The sequence below is a fragment of the Plectrocnemia conspersa genome, unplaced genomic scaffold, assembly GCF_051122295.1.
Source record: "Plectrocnemia conspersa isolate PC_06_02 unplaced genomic scaffold, ASM5112229v1 ptg000011l, whole genome shotgun sequence".
NCBI classification, from domain to species: domain Eukaryota; kingdom Metazoa; phylum Arthropoda; class Insecta; order Trichoptera; family Polycentropodidae; genus Plectrocnemia; species Plectrocnemia conspersa.
The window spans coordinates 29,349,960-29,367,259 of record NW_028277175.1 but is presented as its reverse complement, the minus strand read 5'-3'; the positions used below and the strand labels follow the sequence as shown (position 1 = coordinate 29,367,259).

The window sequence follows — 17,300 nt, the reverse complement described above, 5'->3', positions numbered from 1 at the left end:
TATCATCGACGAAGCATCAACCATTTTTAGTGAATCTGTACCAATTGTATTTTTAAAGGTAGAGGGTATCGAATATTGTCCAACTATATTTGTGAATTTATATCATCAGCTGATGCTTTTGTTATTTCTTCTTTTTCGTCGATCTGAAAATTCAGATCGAATACTAAATTTACTGCTACTAATTTATATTTATTGAATATTTCCTCCCATGTCTAATATTTTTTAGTTTCAAAAATCAACAATAATTTGCAAACACGTCAAAAAAATACAATCTGTCACTTTGAATAGTAATGTTTATTATCAAAGTACTTCCTAGAAAGTGTGTGGTTTTGAAGGCAATGTTCCGCTCCTTTTATTTCTTGTATGTATAAAAAAGGGCTAAATGAACTTATAACTAAAATACATCAATATATACATCTCAAACTACTAGTTTAGTTCAGATTTATTATTTGAGGTCAGTTTTTACCTTTTTTATCCTTCAAGGAGAACAGGCCCGGGAAACTTATCTTATCTCCCCCCCCCCCTCCTCTCGGCAGGCCTAATTGCAGATACTTGAAGTAATATCGTTTAATCTGAAATATGAAACCATTTGGATTTGGATGATTTGTCAAAATTTACTTTGATAGGTTGTATTTTGTTTCTTTTTTGGAAGGCGGTTCGGTGTGCCGCGTTTATTAAAATATAAAAAGTTTTATTAAGCGTAAAATTTATTAAAAAATGTAATACAAAATAAGATTGCGTGTAAGATTTGATGTTATTCGTATTAAATGAGGAATGTCAATTAATTGTGCCAATTATAAATAGAAATATGTTAATCAAAAGCCTTTTTTTATCAATCAATTAATCAATCCAAATCATCGTCGTCGTCGCTATAATTGGTACTGCGAATTGTTTTATTATTTGCAATATAATTCTGCTTTTGCTTCTTAGCTACGTCTGGAGGAGTTAACAAATCTCCGTTGTACTCGATAGCTTCTGATCTATAAACAAATTATTCATGTTAATTAATATTATAATATTCTATTATATTGTATATAATAGGATACATACCTCGCTATCCTCCATTCTAACATTTCTGTAGAAAAGTCATCACAGTTACCGAGTTCGGTGAATCCGACGATGAAATCTTTAGTTTTTGAATTTTTCACCAGTCCTATGGTAGGAATAACGCGAATCTTTAAACGCTCTACAAAAGCAAAACACGTATTAAAACGGATTATACATAATCATAAAACGAAACGTATACAAACCAGTGAGAAACGGGCAGCGTTCAACGTCCAATTTCACAAATTTACACTCCATGTGTTTTTGAGCGAGAATTTTTAAGTGCATATCTACAATTTTACAGCGAGGAGTGCCGTTTTTATAAAAGTGACAAACAATATTAGTGGATTTCTTAGTGACGGCAAAAAATTCTTTCTCGTCGGTCAATTCTGAATATTCTCCGTGACCCTGCGATACAATTATATCTAATCATTCACATCGTTCATGACATAAATTAAGTATAATAGTAAAAAACACAAATTACATTGGCCATCCATTCTTGTTTCATCTGAGCTCTCTTCTTCATTTCTGCGAGACGAGCCTCTCTCAACTTTTCAAAATCGTCCGTGTCCAGTTGATCTAGTCTAATTAAACACATATACAATACATTATTACCAATAATTATGTTAAACAACTTTTCATACATACTTTTCAATTTCGGCATCGATTTGCCTCTCGACTGTCTGTGCAATGTTTTGAATGACTTGATCCATTTTGATTTCTTATTCTAAAATTTTATAACATAGTTTTAACCTTAGAAAGTAAATGTGGGCGGATATGACTAATCGTATATTAACGAGTAAAAACTTGTTTATATAATAGATTACAAATCGCTAAGTCTCAAATAGCTAATTATTACTGAAATAAAACATTTATTATAAATAAATAACAATATTTATATAGCAAATTGTCAAAACCTTTTAACCGCACGCCTTGTTTATGTTGTTTTTAAAGACCTAACGTCGAACGTAGCGACCATGATCGTTACAATACTTTACGAACACATGTTTTATAAATAAATGATATTTCAACAAAATGACTAATAAGCCTATTTTTTCAATTACTAATATCTTAATCGTTAAAAAATCAACATATACATTATTATACTATTAACATATTTTTCACTTTTAAATTAGATAAATATGTCGTGTTTTCGCAAAAATAATACTGAGTCTTATTTTAATTTTAACTTTTAAATACGCACGAGGACTTATTTCAAGGATATCTCTTATTTTATCATATATGTACAATAAACAAAATTTATTCTGTGGTGTTTTTAGTCGGCTAGTTTTCTCTAGAAAACGATGTCCGAGCTAGAAGTCCGGGTCTTGATTTTTATATAGTAGTCTCGTTGAATCTTGGCAGTCATATAGTATTATGAAACCTTGTCACAACTCATCAAATGATGAATTCCGGCTTGATTTTCTTGCAACTCCAAATGTAATTGTCAACACAACTGTCAGTGATTTTATTTTATGAATTTTTCACTCACTTCACGATCTCTTATAGGTCAGACTTCACAAATTATATTTTAAATGCACTCATTGATTTCCATACACAAATGATCTTCGAATGACTTATTCATTGCAAGAGTCAAGAGTCCGTAGATAGGCAATCACTCCTGCGAGAATCATTATTTGCTCAATTTTTCTCTCTGAAAGGAAATTCTTCATGTCTTTAGCGCGATGAGTAGTGGTTAAATCCCAGGTAAGTAAACTTTTTTAGCGACCTCGCAAAATAAAAACTTTTTCTTATAACTGCTTATGTGCACCAAGATTTTTCGGTTGCGAGCATATAGTTCCTAAAAAATGTTCAAACTTGTATTGTAAGAAATCAAAGCAGAGACGTTCAATTTAGTTTTGGTGGCAACTTGTTTGTAAAAAGTAGCTGAAATGCTCAAAAAATGATATGAGCTGTTCTAGAATAAATGTTGCCATTTTACGATTTTTTCCCCTTTTATGTACAATGTATTATTTGTGTTGTTACTAAACTCGCTAATAATAGTAATTGGTTAAATTGAATATATTTTTTGTCGCTCGCCCTTATTTTGCATTTTATTAAGATCGAGCTAAGTAACATATTCCTGTAATTAGGAATGAAGCAATATTTGTATATTAGGAACTATATTGATTATGTTTGTTTCTTAATATTTGGCCATAAGATTTGAGTCGTCGTGTCGCATTTGTATCGTCTGACAATAGAACGGTGTTTTGTAGAGTATGTGATTAGTTGACGATGGCCGAGGCGCTTTTGGATCGCGGGCTGCTGTGCGCCGAGAGGCGACGCTTCAAGGATGCCATCTCGCATCTTTTCACGGCGTTCCAGGTTCAGGCCTCGTACGCCAAGTGTTTCGAATCGATGCTCTCGAGAATGTTCGAGGGTTTCGCCGACCAGTTGCAAGCGGAGGGAGACATATCCGAGATCTTTCCCTACTTCGAGCGCGCGGCCGACTTTTACCCCGACAGCTGCGTCGTATTCCACCACATAGGTATAAAACTTTTCTTATAACCAACAATATTTTCATACTATTAAATAATGCTCATAACCATATGGCTAGAAGAAGGGCTACTCTAATAAATTATATATTTTCCATCTAGAAAATATTCATAAAATACTGTTTTTTTCTCTATAGGTCGGATCCTCATGAAGTCCAGTTACCCTCTAGAGGCGTGCGGGTTCTTCCAGAAAGCTTTACGAAACGATCCTACCGACGCAGAGGTCGAGAACGACCTCAACAGAGCCAAGAGCTTGCTCGTGGAGCGCTGGCATTACCGCATGCTCAATGACGTCAAGAGGAATTCGTCTTACAGAGACGCCATATTCCAAATTGTCCAGAAAGATGATCAAGTTTTAGACATAGGATGCGGAACGGGCCTCTTGACCGTCTACGCCCTGCAGGCGGGCGCTCGTAGAGTCTTGGCGTGCGATTCCAGCATCCCCATGTTCAGGATGGCCAGGGAAGCGTTCCGACAGAACAAATTCGAGAACGTCGCCATCGTGAGAAGCTCGTCTACAACTATAGACATGAAAGCGTTCGGAGAGCGATTCACCGTATTGATCGCCGAAATATTCGACGCCGGTCTTTTCGGAGAAGGCGCCCTACAATCGCTGTTGGACGCCAATAAACGCTTGCTGACGCCGACCGGAAAAATGGTACCGATGAGAGCGAATCTTTACATGTGTGCCATAAGATCTGAAACCATCGCTAAAAAATACCGGTTCGTTCACTCCAAAAATCACCACATATTATCGCAATTGAAATTCAACGTTAACGTATTGGAGAGCATCAGAGAACCGTACGATACCGAAGATTTGTCCATAATCAAAGATCTTAAATACGTAACGAGCGTTGAAAAGGTATTGAGCGTCGACTTTAGGGATGTTTCCCAATTGGAAGAGCTCGTTTCGGAGAAGGGCGTGTCTAAAAATATTTCTTTCCAAGTATTAGAGAAAGGAAAGATCGACGCGTTCATCATGTGGTTCGATATGAATTTGACCGAAGATATAGTGATCACGACCGATCCTAGATCGGCGGACAGATGTACGGCGTGGGACACGGCCGTGTTTCACATTCCCAAAGTTTATACCTTCGAGAAAGCCAAAGAGAAGTTGAGCGTCGATATGAGATGGTATAAAGGCTTGGTGGAATTAATCGAGAACAGATCCGACGTAGAAGAGATAGTACCGGTGTCTAAAGCGATCGTGAGAATACTGAACGATACCGATTACGTAAATTCACTGATCGGCGCTCTCGGAGCTTCTTGTATCCATCTGTCTCAATTGTATTCGTTCGACGCCGTCAGCGTTTTAGATTACACTCCGTTTCCGATCGCCGGTCTTCTGATGTTGATGCGCGGCGCTCACAAGCTAGTCTGCTGCGTGAAATGCGAAAAACTCGTCACTAGGTTGGCTAAAGATAACGATATTGATCTGGATAGGATATCGTTCATCGAGGAGTTCGATCATAACGAGAAGTACGAGATGGTCATCAATTACTTCATTGAACCGTTGGGATTCTTGAGGAAGTCCGACATTATCATGGCGAGGGTGATGAAGATGCAAGTCTTGGAACGGAAAGGCATATCGATGCCTTTCGGAATCAAGATGTGCGCCAAGCTCTTGTTCTCGAATCATCTGAACAGCACAAACAGGGTAAATAATCATAATTTATTTAAAGTATCTAAAGAGTCGCAGGTGAAAAGCGGAGAGTCTCAATACAATATATCGATGTACATAAACAACTATCAGGTGACGCAGAACTCGGTACGTCCGTCTGTCGAATTCGACAAAGAGTTTCTATCCGACGAGATCGTAGTGTTCGGGCAATGTCTCAAACCGTACGACTCCGATATCGTACAGGCCGTCGTGTCCCGCGACGGACTCGTGAACGCCATCCAAGTTTATTACAAGATAGAGTTGATCTCTAACGCCGAGGAGGTCTCGACGGACAAGGTCGATTCGCACGTCAACATCATTTATCACCTGATCGATCCTGCATTCTCGGTTAAGGAGGGCGACCGAGTAAACATTCTGGTGTTCAGCGAGAACAACAAGTTTGTCAAGATGGTCCTCGACGAGGATAGTAATTAAACTGTATGTGATTCAATGTGATTTTATATATTCAAAGTTGTATTTTTTATCGGACAAAAAAATTTATATATTGATACCTATAATAATATATACAATTTGATGTATACAGAACTATGTATGTAAGTTAGTGTTTTTTAACCATAGAAAATTCAACCTTATAAATATATACAATATATACAATTTGATGTATAAATAATGATGTGTGTGATTTTTAACATTATTATAAAAAACAAGTAACCCAAGCTTTATGAGTGTTTAATAGATGTTAAATGTTTATCTACTCAACAAAATATAATGTATCATCGATAGTAAATGATATTGTATAACGATGGATCTCTTAATAAATATTGTGTGACAATAATTGACTTGTTTTTTCGTAGAATTTTTTTGAACAACAATAAAAAAATGCAATCTGCGTTTCTGGACATTCGGCAAATTCTTTCTCTTCTTCCCGACACGTGTGTGAATAATGTCTTTTACAGATACTTAAATAGAAAGCCGTATAAAGCTGTAGTCTCAAAAGTGGGTTAAATAATAAAATAATACTTCCCGAAGCACAAATAAATGATAAAAAACTCGCTTCCAGTCTCTCTTTCACTACATTGCGAATTCTTCTCTCAGTAAGACGATGAAATTGTACACAATTATTCTATCTGTAGAACAATTAAACAATTTTGAGCGGTGGTTGAGCGATCCGTTTTATAAATGTGTTGTTGCAAACTAACGTTTGACACTTGTTAACACCTGAACACGCGTGATTATTAACAACTGTCTGATTTACAGTTCTACCAAGATAGGAAACTTGAATTATATCAACCTATATATATACAGTAGATGGCCAAATTACTAGGGATAGTATATATAATATATTTTTGTATTTTCAAGTTTAAATACTTTTTCTAAGGAAATATATTAGTTCTGTTAATACCGACGAATTATATCGATCAGAAGAAAACTGTAATATATCTTTGTTCTGTATTACATCAGTAAAATCTAAAAATTGTTCATGTATACATATTTATGAAAAGTTTTTGGATCAAAAATATTAATTATGAAAAAAATTGTATTAGGGTACGCGATCAAAAAAGTTTTGAGATCACTGGTGTAAAATGGTGGGAGTGTAATCCTTATTATTTTTTTAAATATTTGTGAGGATTCAGACCAACGATTTACAACCAATAAACGAAGAAAACTATTACAACAAAACTTGCGAAAATACAGCATAAAATGAATATTGCAGTGTTTTAATTTTTTTAACATAAAGTATTAGATGTCAACAAAAAAATAAATTTCATAGAATCAATCCGAACAAAAAAGAGCATAAGATATAAAGTTAGCATTTACAACACTTAAAATATAAATGTCAATAGTGCCTTTGAGCCTAGGTTGCCATGGATGTACAATCCAACCTTATTTTTTTTTTCATGAAACTATATTTATCAACAATATTATTTTTTAAGTAAAAATTTTATAAATAATTATCGCAAATCTTTAATTTTCTGTACTTGTATAAATGCATTAAATACAAATCGTAAAAATAATTAATTATTGTTCGGTATTACCCCGTGCTTTAAAATTATTTATCCATTCAACAGGGAAAATATTGTTATGGCCAAATAAAAAAGTATAAAATCACATGTATTTTTGTCACGCTTGACAGTTGTTTTGACAGATAAGCCGGTTACTGTCTAATCTCCAAAGACAAGATGCATCTCGTTTTGACAACTTTCATTTTACTATCGCTGATGTTGAACGATGTCAAAACACACGAAGAATCCTGCGGATGCTCCGTCGATCGATCTGCGGAAGGACAATGCTCGAAAGACCCAAATTTAAACGAAAATCTCAACCCTAATACTCACAGCATCGCAGATTTCGCAAAAGTGCTGTCGAAAATGTCTCTTATTCCAGCAGGAGAATATGAAATAGGCACAGATCAACCGATAATAGCTGCCGATAGGGAAGGACCTGTCAAGAAAGTTAACTTGGAAGCTTTTTACATAGATAAATACGAGGCGTCCAATGCAGATTTTGAAAAATTTGTTGTCGATACTAATTATAAAACTGAAGCTGAAGGATTTAAGGATAGTTTCGTGTTTGGATTGTTTTTGAACGAGTCTCAGAAAAAAGAGTTTGAGGGATTGAGGCCGGTGCAAGCTTTGTGGTGGTATAAGGTTCCCGGAGCGAATTGGAGACATCCAGAAGGTCCAGATTCGGATATCGAAGATAGGATGAATCACCCTGTTTTGCATGTTTCGTGGAATGACGCTTTGGCTTACTGCAATTGGAAGGTTGAAGGCGGACGTTTGCCGACTGAAGCTGAATGGGAAACGGCTTGCAGAGGCGGAAGGAAGAATAAACTTTTTCCATGGGGCGACAAATTGATGCCACAGGATAAGCACTGGTAAGTTTTAATCTTCAATTATAGCAATTATAGACTGGTTTAACCCTTCGAGTGTTCGATCTTTCACTCTTTTCAAATTCCCTAGATACTTATATATCTGAAGAAATAATAAATAAGAAAAATATTTATAAAAAAAATTAATTTCATTTACTATAAATGATTTTTAAATAAAATAATGTCAATAAATTAGAGTACGAAATAAATGAACATAACAACAAATATTTTATATTCATTTTATAAAAAAATATTGAGAACCTCTAAATTGATATAAAAAAAGTCGAATAATATATAAAATAAATTAACGAAATTTATTAATGGAGAAGTGTTGAAATAAAATATTAAAACGTACTACCATTGGGCTATAAAATCTAAATCCCAATAATTTAGCACAAGTATTTACTCTTTCTTTTTTTGGCATGCCGGCAACGGTATTTAGTAATTAAAAAACACTAATCAAAATACAAATTATAAATATATGTATTCTACCTTATTGATATAAAATTTCTGAATTTTCTTTTAAGTTTATTGTATATTTCACTTCACATATGGTAGGCTGAAATTTAATATCTATTTATATCCGATTCCGAGAACATATTTTTGATGACAACTTGTTATTAAAATATCTATGTGATGATTTAGTTTCCATCTTATGGACACAACTGATTTTTATAAACAATGTTATTGTGTATTCTATCTGACGGAATGTTTATTTAAGTGCCTCGAATATTTTTTAATTGACGTCAATAAATTTTATTCATATGAAAATTGACATGTAATTAGTGAGTAATAGGAAAAAATACAAAGATTGTTGATACAAATAAAAAAATAAACAGACTTTTATTTTAAGCAAATTTTAATAAGTATGTTCATCAAATTAGTATGTTGACAATAATACACATATTGTATATTAACTCTTATAAATCAATATTGGCTTTTTTTGAATCATCAAAAACACTTCAAAATGTCCTAATTATTATCAAATTTAAAACTTATTTTGAATATATGAGTTTTTATAGTAAGGTATTAAATGTTTTTTAGGTTGATTTTTTTATTTACAAAAAATGTTTATAAAGTATGTTTCATATAGCATGTTTTAATGATCTTACAGGACTAACATCTGGCAAGGCACGTTCCCAGATGAAAATCTCGCTGAAGACGGACACGTAGGAACGTGTCCTGTGGATGAATTCCCACCGAATAAATATGGATTATACAACATGGCCGGAAACGTATGGGAATGGACAAGCGATTATTGGACCCATGAAAACGTAAGTTTTCCTTTCTCTTCTTTTTAGTTGATTAATTCGCGTGACTAATGATTTTACATATAATCTTTATATCTAACATCGCTGAAATGTTTTGTATTTTTAGAGCCCGGAGCGCGTGAAGAAAGGCGGATCTTATCTGTGTCACCAGTCTTACTGCTACAGATACAGATGTGCAGCCAGATCGCAAAACACGGCAGATAGCTCAGCCGGCAACTTGGGTTTCAGATGTGCCTTAAGCGCTAAATAATTTTATTAAAATCCCTATAATTTCGTACTTATATAACAGACTGAAATTATACAAATTGAATTCGCCAAAGACTGAGTAATCCTCGATATATCGTACTTAATAAGGAGGATCCAAATAAAAGTCTTAATATAAAAATAGAATTTAAAAAATTATATTTCCTTATATATATAAGAGTTTTATTTATGCACAATTTTTATATGAAAGCAATAATAATTTGAGAAAAACAATTAAAGTTAATTAACAATAAAATAATCAGCATTTTTAAAGTAACGGCCAACACCTATTAAAATTAGATTACATAATGAAGCATTAAAATTGAAACATTTTATTATACACATAAATATGTATACATTATATATATTAAAATCTGTATTGTTATAAAAAATAAATGCACTACTATAATTGGATTATTTTTAAGATATAATTTATTGCTGTATTAAATTCTTATAGAGGTCTACTAATCTAATAAAAAAGGCATTTTTAAGTCTTTTTGTATCGACGGATAAAATAGTTGATAGTTAATCACATTGGAAGCCATTTTTTTGGTACGAATTTGTAGCCGACGTAGATGATCAAGCCGACTGTTGCTATTTTGAACGATACTTTAATTATTCGGCTGGACATTGACGTTGGTGGAATTCTGTATTAAAATAAAGATAAATTACAATATTAACTTTAACAAAATATTTACTCCTTTCAATACTTACATTAAAATAGGCTCTACGTTTTTTTCGGTGACCTTTTCCCAGTTCGCCAGGATTCCTTGGACGTGTCCGATGCCGACGACTCCGACGACGCGAGTCGGAACATCGCCAACTATAAAATATGTTTATGTAATTAATGAAGTAATCGTAGTAAATATTCATAATAAAAAAAACATCTGACATATTATATTTGCGAAAATAAGAACATAAACTTAATTTTTTTGAAATTATAACTTTTTAATTAGTTAATGTTTTAACATAAAAATTAAAATATAGTTTTGTAATGATTATTTATTATAGAAACGTCAAACTGTGGATCGCGTACCAATAAAATAAAAACGATACAGCTTATGATAAAATGATGGTGAAATACTTTTACTCATTATAAAAACAACAAATATCAAGCTTTGCGACCTCTGCAATAATTTTTTTTTTAACCCTTGATGGTCGATTTATGCGGTGATATTTACACGACTGTTCAACTTTGCTATTGATAACAATGAGGACAATTTAAATAAGTAATATAGGTTAGAATTCTTTTTTTACTGACTTGAATTGTATTTATTTTATTTAGTGATTTACTGTGATTGTTACAACTAAAGACAAAAAAATAAAGAATACGTCAGTGATTCTGAATTAGATTTAAGGCCAAAAGTCCACATAAGTGCAGAACAATACAAAAATAAATATTATATTTAAAATTTTAATTGTACAGTAGACCCCCCAATAACACGGAAAATTGGAGATGTGCTATTTGGATGCCCGTTGCTTTGTGTGAGCGAGCCAATGGCAGGATATCTCACCACACACGCCTGATTTGTATTGCAAGACATTGTATTAGTAATTTCTAGTCCCCCAACTACACACACAAATAGCACGTCTCCAATTTATCGTGTTATTGGGGGGTCTACTGTATAAATAATTTTAGAATAAGTGTTTATCTTTATTGGAGCTGAGTTTTTCATTGTATTTATTGGTACATAGTTGAAAGCAATCTGTTACATTGTGCAAATATAAAATAAAATGTCAAAGTTGCATGGTTGTATGCCGTGCGAATATCACCACGTATATTGACCGTAAAGTGTTAAAAAAAATTTAAATACATTTTTATTTTATAGTTTGATGCTAACTGATTTCACTAATACAATATATTAAGGGGATCACCGATTGACAGTCATATTTCTATCTGGAAGCTGGTGGAAACGGGCTGATTAGACATGCGAAAATGTTTTATTTCTCGCTTCCAAATAAAAATGTGACCGTCAATCGGTGGTCACAAAGTACTCCTCCCCTAGCAATTTAGAATTGCGAAATTAAACTAGGGAGTGAGATGTGGTACTCCTGTAGAATTTGTAGATATATTGATTTGAAAAAATCTGCATGTGTATGTAAATTTCCTTGTAACGTATTTTTTTTTTACCAGTCTTGAGTCTCTGGAATTTAGATATTGATTTTTTAAACGCTAAATAAATACGTTATAGTACATACGTAGTTTAACATGTTTTTTTTACATAAAGTTGATATGACAAAACGCACAAATTTGTGCACATGGTTGTGATAACACTTTGCATTTGAAAAGTATCGTTAAAAGCCGTTGACGCAAAAATACGTCATCAAATATCGAGAACGATAATATAGATAATTTAGTCGTTTTTATTTGAAGACAGTATAGCAAATTTAAAAATAATTGTAAAACTGTTTATGTCAGTTTTGACAATCATTATTCCATTAAGCATCAAATGATAGTTTTTATATGAAATATTTTGTAATGTGTAGATATTGTGCATTTTTCAAATAAAAGAACACCTTTATAGTAATGCACAATTTGTTACCCACGGCATGGTTTGTGTTTTCATATATCACAGTTCTTTTTTTTTTAGATTATATGATCAATATTTTCTATATAAAAACGTATTGAACCCCTGAATCTCATTAATTTATTATATAACTAGCCTCACTCTACATCTCGAATAATTTTCAAGGTGACCTTTTTTGTCCAGGGCGTTGAATATCCACGAGATAAGAATGACTTAAAACGTTTGTGGGCAGCGGGTTTGACAGGCCTGTTTTACATCAACGTACTAGCCCACTCATAATTAAATTATAAAATATAATTATAGGTACCTTTAGCAGACGCAGCCAATTGAAGTGAATGCGTGAGATATATATCTCGTTCTTCCAGAAAAACTCTCTTTAGTGCAGGAAACTCATTCTCCATATCGGCTAGCATCTCTTGTAAAAATCCACCTTGTTTGCACTGTTCCACATCTTCTTTACTATACAGTAAGTAAATAACCAATAACAACAATCAATACAACACAGATTAAACAGTTACTTTATTACCTGACAGAATCTTTGTTGGTCAATAGCCTCCATATTAGTTTTATTGTCTGCCACCACGATAGAGCTGACAACGCTCTATGCATCGTTATTTGTATTGGCCTATCTCCGAGATGAATGAGGCAATTGGGAATAATGCACGCCTATTAAATTATCAATGTTATAACGAATACTTTTATAAATTATAGATTATAAACTAGAATTATCTTAACCTCTTGAAGAGCTCTTCGGAATTCGCCTCCGGGCGCAATTCCCAGTTGTTTCGTAATGTGAGCAGACATGTTTAATAATAGTATGTACATGACGCTATTGAACAGACCGTTTTGTTCAATGATAATCCTATTAATGATAATATTAATTAATTAACATATATTAAATAAACTTCATCACTAGATTTATGTCTTACCTGATTTTTTTAAAATCTATATTTTTGGCTGCTTCTAATATTGTTTTCTCGTCTAATTTTAAAATGTTTATTCTTTGAGAACATAACTCAACGACGACAATGTGTGGTTGAACTTTTTTTATAACCTGAAATATACGGTTTTTTAGGTACAGAATATATTTTGGCAAACCATTATATTTCAGTCGAATTAAGCTTAAATGATCTAATAGTAGTTTTTTAGAATAAATTATATTTACTTTGGAAACATCATCTTGCGACTCTTCGCTGAAGTGGGCAGTACCAACAACATAGACCATAGCGCCGTTGCTCGTTTTTAATACACTCACGGTGGACGGAAAATCATCGTTTGCCTTTTTCTTAGCATCATTTTTTACTTTTTCAACTAAGAAGTAAATACAATTTTTTTTTTAAATATTTTTAATATTTAAATATAAAAACATAAATAATACCTTCATTTCCTTCGACGGAAAAATCACTTTCATCTTTCGAAGAAGTGTCTCTATCGCTCTGCTCTGCCGAATTGACTGATTCGTCTATAAAGATAATTAATAAAAATTAAAAAGTTTCAAACACCACACAATTACGGACATACAAGGGAATAATCCAAGCCTTCTGTTGCGAACCATTGTAGTGACTGTATTGATATTAGCTCAACGCAAAGAAGCCTTAAATATGTACACGTATTAAATCAATACCAGTCTATTAACTAAAGGTCGGATCGTAGATTATTTTTCTTGGAACGTCTTGGAAATTTTAGATTAGATAGTATTCGTGTTCAAAAATAAAGAATCTGTAATCCGACTCGTACTAATAAAGCTACAATATTTTTGCCACAAATACGAAGTTTATTTTTTAATTTATAGTCGATTTTATCAGGTTTACGCGAAATTCTACACAAATTCAATAAACTGAATTAGTAAAATGATGCGGCAGAAACAAATTTATTTATATTTTTTTATTGTACATAGTCTTGATTTGCGTCATTTGTAAAACTAATGTTAGAAGCCGTTGACTCAAAAATGCGTCATAATTTTTTTTAACATAAATGGCTGTTCAAAACTATATACTTTTTTTATATATTGAGTAATTTTAAAAAATCACTTCAAAATAATTTTAATATAATTACATATTGTTAAAAATTAATACTCATCATATATTAAAAATATTATATTAAAGGAAGCTAATGTGTTTTAAATGGTCAATAAGTTTATGATAACGATACTTTTACAATTTATGATTTTACATAAGAATTAATTCGTATCTGTAGCAGAAAAAATGAAAAACGATTATGGTGTAATCATACCAGTAGTGCCTTGCCATGCAATCTTATTAGAATCGTCGCTGTCTGAACGTTTTCTCTTGCCGTATTCATCAGATAATGGATCCTTGCCGGTCTCTTTATTTATGAAAAAGGTCGAATCGTCGCATTTTTCAGGCGTGCTATTAAATTTGTTACTTATATTGCCGAACAATTGCTCTTCCTTGTCCATCAAATCGCTTTCGTTGTTAATACTCTTGAACGAATCTTTGGGAGTGGCGTCCGACGCGAGATCGATCAGAAAAGACCTATCTGTAAATTATTAAGTAAAGTGAGGTTATGTCATCGAATCGTCATATCCGAGTGAATTTATTATGATGAAATTTGATCATATTCGACACAAACGATAAAATTGCACAATATTCGCTTTGGCTTATACAAGTAATGTTAAAAGCAGTTTTAAAAAGTTTATTTTGTTTTGGTGTTTGAATTCAAGTCGAAAAAAGTAACATACGTTACAAAAAAAGTTGTGAAAGCGAGTAAAAGTTAACCTCCTGTGATGTCAGTGAGGTTCCCGCTGAGGTCGAACGAGGATTCGCTAGTTTCCGGAAGGTCTGGTTTGTGTCCAGGACTCGGACCAGACATTTTTATCTCAGATAATTTGCCAATGCGCCACTGCTGAAAACTGTCACTCTCAAAAGTGTTGCCACTCTGGTAAATTTGACAACACGGCACATAACTTTTTTGTATAGAAATTATTGCCATATCAAAACGTTTTCGATGAAAAATTTTTTTTTTTATTTTTTGTGTTATAAAAGCTGGAAGCTTTTTATAATTTTAATACAATAAAGATATATCTAACTGTAAAAAATATTCAGTGAAAGCGATTGCCTTTGTCGGGCTTTTAAGTGTCGTCTTGGTCTATTTAGCGTAACTCCGCTTGCTGCGATTTCGATTCAAGCAGGGACGCATTTCAGTTTTTTTCAAGAGAAAAGTAAAAGTTGGTAAGTCAGTGGTATTTTATTTAATATTTTGATTTCATAGTATTTCATTAAATTCAATGCATTTTCCAGACCAAATTCAAATTAATTGAAAAATAAATGCCTTTATCTACCCCACCCTCCCACAACATTTTAAACAATATTATGACTTGCAATTAGTGAGAATGGAATAAAGCATATCTAAACCGAATTTTGACCAATAAGAGAGCGCAAAAACAATTATCACTTCTCAGAAGCCAAAAATCCACGTCAAAAGTAATAAAATAGTGCCGTTGCCGACTGTTTTTTTTTAGATTTTCTTTGAAGGATAATCTGAGAATTTCTGGTTTAGAATTAGGGATGGCATTTAAGAATTTTTCACGAAAGAGGCAAAAGTTGCCCAGTCATTGGTCGTTTTTTTAATTTTTTAATTTCATTGAGATTCATAGTATGTATTTCCTTGAATGATATGCATTTTTCTGGCTAAATTCAAAGGGGATAAATGATCCCACCTAAACCCCTTAAATTACATCCATGCTGCAATTTCAACATTGCTTTAATATTTATTATAGTATACATATTTATGTATGTTACGCCGAATTTTGAAATTAATTATAGCATGAAATGGGCAAAAAAGTTGCGAAACGTCAAGTTTATTAAAGGATCCAAATTTTTTGTTCTCGTCAAGTGTATGAATAGTATTGCCGTTACAAATAGTGGTTCATGTATTGATTGGCAGATATATTATAATTTAATGAAATAAAATAGTTATTAATTCTTACAACTTTTTCATATAACTGTTAAATAGTTATATATATGAATATCTCTCTGCAGCGAATTATGGGGTGTTCACTGTTCTGACCAACGCTCGTTCGTACCTAACCCGTCCAAAATATCTGTTAATAAAATCATACATACGTGAGTTGTAGACTTTTTTGTATTCTAAATAAAATTAACATCACTGCAGTTAATGATTGATTTATTTTTATATAATGAAAACACATTTGGTATAATTACGAAAAACCCACAAGAGCGCTACATCAAATTTGCTTAATGCTCGAAATAAGCAAAATAATTCTTGCTTAATTTACGTATTCGGCAGATAAATAATTTGCCTAATTCATGAATAAACAATGGATTTGCATTTTTCATGAATTGTGAATTTTTTACGTAATTAGTCATAAATACCTACATGTATAATATCAAATTTTTTAATAAATATGATTTATAGGTTTTAACTAATCTTTTTACCTTAATAAGAAAATGTTAAAGAATGTCGTTTTTTTTGTTATCGCTTTTAAGTGGTCAGTTGTGCTTCATCAGTTGAACTTTTACAACGTGTTCTGTGTTGTTTCTCTGACTACGTATACATGGAGTGTATTGGGACTTTTAAGCAAAAAAAATTACAACCCTATATACAATAGAGAGCTTTGTACCGAATGAGAAATTTATTCGAAATTTTATGCTTTATCATTTCATGAAGAAAGAAAGTGCAACATGTGTAACAAAAAATATTTGTGATTTACTGGGAGATATTTTGAATGTTCGTAGATGCCAGAGGTGGTTTAAACAATTTAAATCCGGCAATTTTAATCTAAAAAATAACCCTGGAAGTGGTCGACCTGTTAAAGTGGATAGCGATGTTTTAACTGAGCTTATTCAGCAAAATCCATCTTCAACGATTCAAGAACTCGCGGAGCAACTCTGATGTTCATGGTCAAGCGTGCAAGAGCATATCAAAAAAATCAGCAAGAGGTGGAAATAAGGAAAATGGATACCTCATGAATTAAGTGAAAAATCTAGGTGAGCGTCTAAACGCGTGCACTGAGTTATTGGAATTAAATACCAAAACTCCATTTCTACAACATCTTGTAACTGGTGACGAAAAATGGATGTTGTATTCAAACCAAGGACGCAAGAAACAATGGCTTTCCAAGGGCCAGGTACCAAAACCCACCCCTAAGCCCGGGCTCACTGCAAAAAAAGTTATTTTGTCTGTTTTGTCGGACTGCAAGGGAATAATTTATTTTGAAACATTAAAACCCGGACAGACAATTAA

At 32.8% G+C, this 17,300-nt stretch overlaps 4 protein-coding genes across 4 annotated transcripts; 2 read left to right on the top strand and 2 right to left on the bottom strand.

Moving 5' to 3' along the window:
- Positions 1 to 689: 689 nt before the first annotated feature.
- On the bottom strand, positions 690 to 2,005 carry LOC148230196 (phosducin-like protein 3). Its single transcript, XM_088198743.1, has 6 exons — positions 1,962 to 2,005; positions 1,693 to 1,771; positions 1,529 to 1,628; positions 1,251 to 1,452; positions 1,051 to 1,186; positions 690 to 980 (listed from the first exon to the last, which is right to left on the bottom strand). Exons 2-6 carry the CDS (start codon positions 1,755 to 1,757, stop codon positions 845 to 847), a joined length of 639 nt encoding a protein of 212 aa, XP_088054869.1. The 5' UTR covers positions 1,758 to 1,771; positions 1,962 to 2,005; the 3' UTR covers positions 690 to 844.
- A 1,204-nt stretch (positions 2,006 to 3,209) lies between these two features.
- LOC148230195 (protein arginine N-methyltransferase 9-like) lies at positions 3,210 to 5,995 on the top strand. Its single transcript, XM_088198639.1, has 2 exons — positions 3,210 to 3,532; positions 3,677 to 5,995. The coding sequence occupies exons 1-2, from the start codon at positions 3,280 to 3,282 to the stop codon at positions 5,632 to 5,634; spliced, it is 2,211 nt and encodes a 736-aa protein (XP_088054765.1). The 5' UTR covers positions 3,210 to 3,279; the 3' UTR covers positions 5,635 to 5,995.
- Positions 5,996 to 7,242: 1,247 nt separating this feature from the next.
- Positions 7,243 to 9,960, top strand: LOC148230194 (formylglycine-generating enzyme). The gene is made up of 3 exons (XM_088198728.1): positions 7,243 to 8,038; positions 9,147 to 9,306; positions 9,410 to 9,960. The coding sequence occupies exons 1-3, from the start codon at positions 7,341 to 7,343 to the stop codon at positions 9,551 to 9,553; spliced, it is 1,002 nt and encodes a 333-aa protein (XP_088054854.1). The 5' UTR covers positions 7,243 to 7,340; the 3' UTR covers positions 9,554 to 9,960.
- On the bottom strand, positions 9,685 to 14,963 carry LOC148230193 (traB domain-containing protein). Its single transcript, XM_088198693.1, has 10 exons — positions 14,813 to 14,963; positions 14,307 to 14,573; positions 13,453 to 13,536; positions 13,240 to 13,385; positions 13,004 to 13,128; positions 12,810 to 12,936; positions 12,601 to 12,740; positions 12,382 to 12,533; positions 10,261 to 10,369; positions 9,685 to 10,193 (listed from the first exon to the last, which is right to left on the bottom strand). The coding sequence occupies exons 1-10, from the start codon at positions 14,904 to 14,906 to the stop codon at positions 10,076 to 10,078; spliced, it is 1,362 nt and encodes a 453-aa protein (XP_088054819.1). The 5' UTR covers positions 14,907 to 14,963; the 3' UTR covers positions 9,685 to 10,075.
- Between the last annotated feature and the right edge of the window lie 2,337 nt (positions 14,964 to 17,300).